The 10,478-nt window shown below is 38.4% G+C and overlaps 1 protein-coding gene across 3 annotated transcripts in view; it reads right to left on the bottom strand.

Moving 5' to 3' along the window:
• Positions 1-7,897, bottom strand: part of LOC122079465 (uncharacterized WD repeat-containing protein C2A9.03-like) — a 27,452-nt gene extending 19,555 nt beyond the window's left edge. The window contains exons 1-7 of one of the 3 annotated variants that reach the window (XM_042645962.1): positions 7,501-7,897; positions 6,683-6,739; positions 6,409-6,571; positions 6,070-6,237; positions 5,850-5,936; positions 5,244-5,378; positions 4,999-5,109 (exon numbers count right to left, since the gene is read on the bottom strand). In XM_042645962.1, the coding sequence (XP_042501896.1) occupies positions 4,999-5,109; positions 5,244-5,378; positions 5,850-5,936; positions 6,070-6,237; positions 6,409-6,549 (642 nt within the window). In that variant the 5' untranslated portion in view covers positions 6,550-6,571; positions 6,683-6,739; positions 7,501-7,897. Of the gene's footprint in view, positions 1-4,998; positions 5,110-5,243; positions 5,379-5,849; positions 5,937-6,069; positions 6,238-6,408; positions 6,572-6,682; positions 6,740-7,410 lie in introns of all 3 variants that reach the window. The other 2 variants (XM_042645961.1, XM_042645960.1) reach the window with 2 other exon arrangements.
• Between the last annotated feature and the right edge of the window lie 2,581 nt (positions 7,898-10,478).

Here is a 10,478-nt window from a genome sequence, read left to right as displayed (position 1 = left end):
AGGCATGTAACCCAATTTAGTAGACAGATTTTTGAATGATGAATTAATTAATTGGTTGAAACCTTGTGGTTTGCTTGGTCGTGAGACCTTCTTCCCCTTCCCCTTCCCCTTTGTGTGATTCTTCTCTTCTCCCTGCAACTCTAATTTCTCTCAGAGATTTCTTTCTTCCCTAAGACCCTCCTCCATCAAGTGGTATCAGAACTGAAGGATCCTTTCCTTTATTCTCTTTTCCTTCCCTATCTTCTTCCCATTCTCAGTTCTGATTTCTGCCGAGACAAGACTGAGAACAACATTCAGCAAAAAAAAAAAAAAAAAATTGCAGCAGCAAAGAGAAGACGACAAGAAGAGAAGGAAGAAGAAAATTGATTGACTAGTTTTTTTTTGTTTGGAAACCATGGCCGTTAGTACATATCTCTTACTTCAATGAACTTCTTCTCTTCTTTCCCCTTTCCTTTCTTTTTTCTTTGTTCCCTGCTCTCTCTCTGTGGTTCTGCTCCAGGCGATACTTGCAGCCAGTGAAAGGGGGTTCGAGCTCCCTCGATTCTGCAGCTTCCAATCTGAAACTTGGGGTATAAACTCTCCTACCTGGGGTGATCTAAACCCTAAGCTCCATCCCAAGCTCCTGCAACTCAGAGGATAACAGATCTGAAACCAGAAATCAGATCTGAGTTTTTTTCCGCTACTTACAGGTCACAGGATTTCCCTCGGAGCTAGTTGCATCTTCTTCTGCTCTGAAAGCAGTTGGAAACCAGAGTGCTTCGACCCTCGATCTCTCTTTCGAAGTGCTGGATGGATCGAAGTTTTGCTGGAGCAGTTCCATCAACTGAAACCAGTAAGTTTTTCCGCCATGGTGGAGTCATGAGGTTGATGGTAACCAAGTATCTAAACCCCACTTAAGCCCTTGTTTAATTCTTATTTACCCCTAAGCCCCTGTCTCATTTTACAATAGAACCCTTGCATTTAAACTTTATTTCAGTTTAACCTCATCACCATGTTATTTCCAGAATTGAACTCTTCCTTTAGGACAAATTCCAGATCGGTCCCCAGTCAGCTATTTCACTCTTAAGGGTTCTAAATTGTACCAAAAATTACAATATTGCACTGGTTTGTTTAAGTTGAATTATTTGTTCTTTTGTGGGTCCATAAGCAATACCGACACAAGATTGGTCATGGATTTCTTTGTGTTCAAGTTTCGAGTGCAGTTGCCCAATGAAAAGTCTGCTAATTTGTTAATTGTTGAGCAGCTAAATGACAATTTTGTCTCCAGATCTGTGGTGGATATATTGTCAGAGACTAGTCAGATTTTTTTTTAGTCGGAGGATAATGTATTTGTTGAATTTTCTGTTCCTCCTTATTATGATGGTGCTTTTTGTGAAGTGTTTGACTCTACTCAGCGCATCATTAAATTGGGTCGAGGCTGGTTGGAACAACGGGACAGTATTCTTGATCGTGACAACAATGTGTTTACCGTCCAGGCTTATCACATGCGTTGAAAATTTGATCTTCATGGACTGGTTGAGTCAAAGAAAATGATACCCCCAATACAACCACAAGATGAACCAAAGGCATCAACACAAGTGGAAGACCGTCCTATTGTGGAATAGGTGATAACAGAAAGTGAGAAAATTGTGGATCAAACAATGAAGGACATCAATGCAGTGCCACTTATTCCGCATCATGAATTCGTTCTTCCCCGTGATTTTCCGGACTTGAATGCACCTCCAAAGCTTCACTCACGGATTTTGTTCGCGATGCAGACGACAAGCAATTCACCCCCGGTCGTGAGTTTTTATTGTTATCATTCTTTAAAACTCGTGGCCGAGTTTTTCTCAACATTGGGGGAGTTGATGCAGAATTGATGCTGTTGAACCGGGTTGACCCTTCGGGCAATCTCAACCGAGACGAATCGGGTCCGATTGGATTTTTGGATTTCTTAGGATCTTTAGGATTTTATTTTGTTTGGGAATTATTTGCAATCTTTTAATTTAGGTAATTGATAGTCAATTAGGGAATTAACACTTTAAGTTTTATTTTGTTTCTAATTTTATTAGTTAGAATTTAGGAAGTAATTAGTAGTTGCTATTTCAGTTTTAGATTTTGATTAGGCAAGTTTTAATTTCGATTTATTATATAAAGGCATGTAACCCAATTTAGTAGACAGATTTTTGAATAATTAATTAATTAATTGGTTGAAACCTTGTGGTTTGCTTGGTCGTGAGACCTTCTTCCCCTTCCCCTTTGTGTGATTCTTCTCTTCTCCCTGCAACTCTAATTTCTCTCAGAGATTTCGTTCTTCCCTAAGGCCCTCCTCCATCAAGAAGAATAATAATCAGATATTGGATTTAATAACTGTAAATCTGAAATAGAAAATAGAATATTAGAATCTGATATTCTGATCTTCAAAACAAGTAGAATAAAGAATCCCACTTGAAGTAAGAAAACAATCAACATCAAAATCAAAATTTGAAACAGTGGGTATGTTTAGAATACTCTACAATTGTCAACCATGAAGTTTGATATGAAATCTCAAAAGCAAACCATGGAGAGATTGAAATTCTAGCATGTAGGTGATGCACAGGAATAGAATAGAATAGAAAACAGAACATACTGACTTGATTTGATAATGGATAAGATGAAAAAGAATGGAAGAAAGGTGGGTATGAACCAATCAGTTCACCTGGAACTAGGCTAACATCCCATCAGCCCAACCTTAGCATCTCCCCAAGGATTGCTATTACATCTCACAGAAGCTATTCTGAGTCACACAGAACATAGGAGCACAGCCCTGCTGTATTCATCATAAAATTTCGTATGCCTTAATGGCTGGTTACAAAAGTACATATAGACTCTCCAAATATGACTCATAACATGACTAGAAATGGCCTAAACGAAATAGTAATCAAATTGGCTACTTAATTGACCAATAAAAGACTTAAAACAACTCCTAAGCTGGCTCAAGAACCTCCAGTTGTGTTTAGAGAGTCCTAAACCAACTAGAACTCGACATAATGAAATAATGAAAGAAAATCAACTCATGATAGCACTGGACTTATAGATTCGTAATCCAGGACACATAAACATAATCAAAATAGGAAAAGAAACTGAAAACAGAACTCTACTTAAATAGAACTCCATAGTAGAGTAGGAATAGTAGTAATGTGGAAAGACATGCATAGTTTAGGTCTTGTCCCAAGAATGACCTTGAATAGGTCTTAGTGGAGGGCAAGAATCCATGTAGACGACCCCATTTAGGTGAGATTTTACTGATTAGTTGTATAGTGTTCCTCACTATTTACTTTTACTTTTACTTTTACTTTTCTCTTGTTGTCTTTGATCGGATCCATGTAGCTGGCCTCGTTTAGTTGCGCTAACACTGAGTTATTGCTCTTGTAGTAGTAGAGTAGGAATAGGATTCCCAGTGAGACTAGGATTTGATGAGGCACGGTAGGCTAAAGATGCCCACAGTTGGAGTTTTATGGCTAGAATGCTTGCTGGAACAGTGTATGACAGAGAAGAAAACTGAAAAGAGAATGGAGACAGAAGAAAAGGATATGACCAATAGGTATCACCACCTATGGGCTGTGGATGGGAACCACCACCCTCCCTCCCAGGCTTCACCACCTAGGATGTGACTGAATCACCACAGTTCACCACTCTCAAAGAACAAGAAATTTAAATCAACAAAAATCACGGCCTATGGTGGCTCATCCTCTTTATTTATAATAACCATATCACCGATACAATAACGATAAGTCCCAATATCATGGGAGAAACTTAGCCACCAAGCAAGTTTAAAAAAAAGTAACTAACAAAAGAAATAGAACTCCTAAGCCTAGTTATTGACCAAGTAGCATTACAAGGAAATAATAACTAATGAAAATAGAAACTAAAGATATAGAAACTCAAAGATATTGGCTGTTACTATGTCTCCAACGCCACCTAAAGTAACTAACAAAAGAAATAGAACTCCTAAGCCTAGTTATTGACCAAGTAGCATTACAAGGAAATAATAACTAATGAAAATAGAAACTCAAAGATATTGGCAGTTTCTATCTCTCCAACGCCACCTGTCCATATTGGGCTCACAACTAAAGCATGTGAGATCAAATCTGGTCCCATACAGCTGGCCTAGAGACTGGCTTGACTAAGAAGCAGAACCAGAACCGTGGCCACTGTTTTGGGCCTGGTCTGGCCTAAGACCCAGCCTGTCTTCTTCTTCCTGCGATAAACCTTTAGCCCTGCATCAGAAGTCCTAGAGATACTAGGAATTTTGTAATTTCTGAAACCATAGGTACTTCTCTCGGCACTGCTGCTAGTGCCTAAATACTGCATCACTAGGCCTTTCAACTACAATCAGGTTGAATTCATACAATAACATGAGAAGCCTTGGTAGAGTCCATCAAGTAAGGCTAAGGACTTCAAGTAAAGAAAAAAGCAACTTGTTCAACAAAAGCTTCATTAATTCTCAAAACTTGTCCCTTACAACTCATCATTTACTACTATTTATAGATGAAATTCTATTCCTAATACCAAAAGACTTTCATATCCATGAAAGCACTAAAAATTCTAACCTCTCCATCTTGTAACCCCCTCCCAACCCCAGAGATTGTTTTGTTCCTTCTCTTGGCTAGTGGTTTATCCCTCCCCGCCCCCCCAGGGTTTGTTCCTCCTTGGTTAGCTTGATGTAAGCCTCTCCCCGCCCCCTCTAGGCCCCTTGTATATCCTTTTTTCCTTCTTTTCCTTGTAATGAACTTTTTATTCATCCCAAACTAATAATAATAATAATAAATAAAATAAAACTTATCTTCTCACAACAATATTTAGGCCACTTGGTCTAGATTGTTCTAATTTTATGTGCTTAGTAAGGTTCTTATTGTTGACATGTGGCCGAGTGAATGAACACCAGCCATTTTCAGTGCATGCATGTTTTTTACTTAATAGCGTGTGTAGTTGTGCATTGCAGAGCAGAAACTTGAACAATGAAATGAGCAAAGTTACCTTGCAAATAAGCTCTCCCTGAAAACCTCCAGCAACTAACAACTTATCCTTTACTGCCAATGTACTAACTTGGGTCTGAGTAAATCCCTCAAGGAGACTCCCAGGATGTTTCTATGCAAGAGAAATACAAACTCAAGTTCAACTTCAGGAAATAGCCATAACGACATAATTTTACTATATCATATAGCCAAATCTAATAATACGAAGCAATTTTGTGAACCAAAAACATTATGAGAAACATGCACCTCACATGGTGCGACATGTCCAGAAAGATTGAGAATTTCAGATTTGGTACAAGTTAGTGAAGACCAATGAATAATGGAGTAGTGTGACATGAGGTAGACATCATGCTTTGACGTAGCCCAAACCAAATTCCTGAGCTGCAAAGACAAACAAAATATATATGAATTATTCACACTCATGCAGATAAGATAAGCTGCAAATGCTACAAGACCTGCATATAACATCAAGAGAAATTGTTATAAAACCTCCAAAACTAATGATCATCCAAATAGGATATAAAGGAATGAAGACAAGTCTTCATACACAAAATTTTATGCGTGTAAAAGATAAATATGCACAGAAAGATCTAAAATTTGAGCAAATAATGATTAAGAAGGCGATTTTAGTCTTTGATGATTCAGCAAAACATTCTCAACTTCATCCTGATACTACTAATAATATGTGTTTTTTGTTGTTTCAGAGGAAGAAGAGAAATTCTCAGTCCAGATGAACCATCTTTTTCAGTTTTTCCCACAATGAAGAAACCATGCAGAAAATATATTGTACGAGCAATTCTCACCCTTATGATAAAAGGTACAATGTCAAAATGAACTTTGATGTCAATGTACCTGGAAATGAAGGATTGTTGACTTCACAGACCTTGTATTACACTGGAATTCATAATACATGCCTCCTTTCATTGTATGTTTGCATTCCTAGCGTGCAAAAAAGGAGTGAAAATGAAAATTATCAAGGGCTTAAGATAACAAGCTTGTGATTTTTGGGATGGGGACCATGGGATGGGGTGGGGTGGGGTGGGGTGGGGTGGGGTGGGGTAAAAATATTTACCTTTCCAGAACCCTCTCCAGATTGAGGAATGTTCTCATAGTTCTTGTACTGTTCTAATCTGGTCTTTCTATACCTATCTCTGGTAATGTTTAGCCTATCCCAAGGGATTCCTTGGATATCTTTTCCTCTCCTAGCTTGTGCAGATGAAGTATCTGTTATCTTGTTGTTCTGCAGGAGATGGGGAAATGGATATTCTTAAATGGATATACATATATAGTTTGTTCTTTGAAAAGCTATGCAGAGGAAGATAATAAAAGAAAGAAGTTTTTTTGGTGAGAGAGTAAGGAGTTGCAACAATTTTAAAAACACAATAGAGGTTCAATAGAAAAGAGAACAAACCAAGTGCTCATATTCATCATCATCCGACTCTGAGTCACCCATTCCTCTACCATGAAACTCTTGATCCATGTCATCATCAACATCCGCCATTTCATAATCATCAGCCATGTAGTCAATATCGTCCCCCTGGTACTGGGACATGTTCTACTCAGCAAATGTACGCCTATGCCAATATCAACCATGCACATTACCCTCAACATATGGATATTGGTTTAGAACATAACTTCAAATGCCAAAGGACAAACAAAACAAGTCAGCAAGCCAAATGTTCAACCAATAAAGAAGGCCCTGAACTGTTGTAAGACGGTCTGTACGTTCTTCTGTGACATTCCTAGCAGATAAAAAAATAAAATGACCCTGATTAATTCTATAGAGATCTATAGCAATAAATTTACACCCCCGCCCCTAAAAAAAAAAAATGAAGTTCAATTTCCTTTCATCAAATTAGCTCCGTCATTTGCAACTTGAAAACAATTTGCAAGTTCTAAACCCTGACGGTCCAAAAACACTCGGATGAAAGCAGGACGGTAGGATTTAATGAATTACAAGTTATTTATGCAAAAAAGATAAGATTTTTAAATAGTTGGAACGATAAATGGAAAAAAAATTTAAGGAATGTAACATTGAATAATAAAAATCAAAAGAGAATGTATAGGAGGAGGTGGGGGTGAAGATGAGATCTCCCACCACACCCTAAATACAAATTGTATTGAGGCGACGGAGAACAGAGATGTCCACGCCGTGCATTGTTTGTGCATTGTTCTCGTGAACGATGAACACACGTACAGATCGGGGGCGTTTGGACTTTGGAGTAAGGGTGCTAATGGCTCGAAAAACCGAATGCAGAACCATCAGCAAATCCCGATTTACATATGGAAAGGAGAAAACAAGAAACAAATAAATTAAACGAAACTTAAAACAGCAGATGGGCAGAAGAAGAAGAATAAAATAGAAATAGAAGGATTGAGAAAGAAGAAACCGTCTCGTAGAATTGATTAATACCATCAACTGAAACATGTAAACCATTGAATGATGAATAGAAAACAGGAAGACAAATTGGAATTATCAGAGAGAACGGCGAGGGTTTCTGACCTTCGAGAGAGATCCCTTTCCGCTTTTCTCCCCTTTACTGGGCCCCGGGGGGATCGATAGCGATCAAGCTTCTCCAGTTCTTGCTAAATTCAGATAAATATCGATCAGGAATCACGGCCTAACCTGGCTACTGTAAATCTGTAATTCGTTCGCTCCGGATAGTGAGATTGTAAAAAGAAGGTTGTAAGAGAGTAATAATAATAATAATAATGAAATTTTCAAAAAAGGATTATCGGTAAGGGGAAGAATAGGGTGCGTTCGTGAGTCTGCGAGTGTTCTCCTGTTCCTGGTCGAGGTCGAGGTCGAGGTCGAGGCATTGGTTCTTCCCTTGTCCCCTTCTTTCAACTCTTCGTCTTCAGTGAGTCACCCGAGTCCCGAGTAGTACCTTCCGACCAAGAGAAATGAGAATCATCAATCAATTATTACTGGGTTTTTTTTTTCTTTTTGCGGGGGTTGGGGGGGATTAAGTTTACAATTAAACCCCTGCTATTTATGGAAACCACAGATTCAGGAGCTGTGCTTGTGCTATCAGCCTAGCATGGCAGCGGGGAGAATGGATTAAGATCATCAGACCATCCTTCAATTTTAATTTTTTTTTTTTTAAATGATAAACCACTCTTCTCACTTGTGATAACCGTACTACTATATTAGTTATAGTTGTAAGACTAGATTTTGATTCTTACCCAATCCTACCTCCAAAAAAGGAAGGGAGGGGGGATCTTGGATGGTAAAAACCCTATTTATCACTACGAAGGTGCATGGGGGCCAATCAGAGTGCACATAGACATCAACAGGGGAGGGGTTTTTTCATTTTAGATAGTGGATCGGTCATTTCACAAGGTCATGTGTTTGGATGCAACCTATCAGGGATCTTTTTTCCTTTTTACATTTTTTTCTTATAGTAAAAAGTATGTTCATGTGTCAATTGTAACATATCAGTCATTATAAAAAATGATCACTTGATTCGGAGTTTGATCAATCACAATAGACTTGGTGTTCTGACCCAAGTCACATGAAACTGTTGAGTTTATCTTTTTTTAAACATGGTGTAAGAATAAATAAACTCATCAAGCTCCCACCATTCTTCTCTTAAATCCAATCGTCCTCACTTTCTTCTTTCCCCTTTCCAATCTAAACTCTTGTCTTTCATATAGGAGCAACCTACCAAAATCCTCTCCATTTTGCTAGTAAATTCTTATGGTGTACAAGGGCAATGATGAGAAGTTAAAGGATGAGTGTAGTTATTGTTGTGGGATTTATGGATTTGTGGAGTTGAGTTTGGACTCTTGAGTTGTAAGTAGTCAGCAGTAAGTGATAAGTAATTATTGGACATGTGTTATGGTACGTTGCTTCCTTATATAGAAGCCTATTTATGTGACTCTTATGAATGAGAATTGTATTGAATGATTTAAAGTTCCTATTTTTCTCTCCCAAGAGAAGAGGCTTGGGTTGGATTGGTTTCATATGCAAAGCCAAAACCTATCTTTATCTCTTATTTTTATATCTTCAGACTGTAGTGTTATTTTTTCTTCCTTATCTTGTATGTACATATCATCAAAGCACAAAGATGCCCCTACCACCAAATCATGCATCCATCCAATATTCTCATGTCATTACTTAATTAGAAGATTGGGGATGCTCATAGCGTGCAAGATGGCCTACCTACGGTTCAAGATAAGGATAGTACACTCCACTAGCGCCACAAGTAGTTTTTGATCAACAAAGTCATAGGGCTTATTGAAAAACGGAGGCCACATTCTGATCCTTACATTTGGACTTGAGGACAAGTCTGATTTTCAAGAGGGGGGGATTTATTATGTGAAAAAAGTAATGCATGAGTGGTTAAAGATAAATGTCATTATTGTTGTTGGATTATGGGTTAGTGGAGTTGAGTTTGGACTCTTGAGTTGTAAGTAATTAGTAGTAAGTGGTAAATAGTTATTAGATGAGTGTTATATGGAAGCTAATTTGTATGGCTATTATGAATGAGAAATGTGTCGAATGATTTGAAGTTCCTATTTCTTCTCCCAAGAGAAGAGGCTTGGCTACCTCCTAATTGGGTAGGACATTATGGCTTTGTTTTGTAAAGTAGAAACCTGCATTTATCTCTTTATTTTTAACTCTATTTTCTCCTCTATCTTGTGTGTATGCATCGTAAACCCTAACAAGACTCCTCTCTCCAAGTTGTACTCTGTCTCTCTCACGTAAGGTTCCATAAAAGGAATGTCCGTCATGCTCTCTCTTGTCCCCGGAGGTTTGGATTTATTTTTACACACATTGAGTCAAGTTGAGTAGTGGCGAGGTGAGGTGAGACAAGGCCTTGGCCTTGGTGTGTGTGTGTGAAGTATCTTTTTGTTGCATAGCTCTTTGTTAGATCAAACACTAAGAAATATGAAAATAAATAGACAAAAGATCCGCACGACACAGAGATTTAACGAGGTTCACACACCAATGTGGTGTGCTACGCCCTTAGGCGAAGAATAAGATGTTTCACTATACAGAAGAGATATTACACCCAAGCAGCGGTGAGAAAAATCACCCTGAAACCCTTGCTCGACAAACCCCCAAAATACAATGAATTTCTCAACAAGACAATAGTACATTATATATACTCTAAGTCGCGGGTTGACCCATCGGGTCACAGTCGATCCGGTAGAACCATACCCCCACACTCCTATACGAGATCAGTGATGGGCTTCAGGCTTGGGCCTCTCGGGCCAACGCCTCTGCTTTTATCACATACCTCATAAAACTTCTCATTTGTGTCGCCACCAAAATATGTCGGAGCAGTTCAATCTTCAAAACGGGTCAAGAATTCGAGACAAACTTAACAAATCTCTACCTTAGCTTGAATTTTCCTTCAACAAACAAACAAATAGCTAAAATCTTCATCTTCTCCAATAACCCTCCAAAGGGCTGAACTCAAACATGGCAAACACCAAGTAAGTTAAAGCAATACTCGAACTTACCAACATACA

The sequence above is a fragment of the Macadamia integrifolia genome, chromosome 5 (assembly GCF_013358625.1).
Source record: "Macadamia integrifolia cultivar HAES 741 chromosome 5, SCU_Mint_v3, whole genome shotgun sequence".
In the NCBI taxonomy this organism is placed as follows: domain Eukaryota; kingdom Viridiplantae; phylum Streptophyta; class Magnoliopsida; order Proteales; family Proteaceae; genus Macadamia; species Macadamia integrifolia.
The sequence above is the reverse complement of the archived record's forward strand: the minus strand, read 5'-3'. Positions and strand labels throughout refer to the sequence as shown.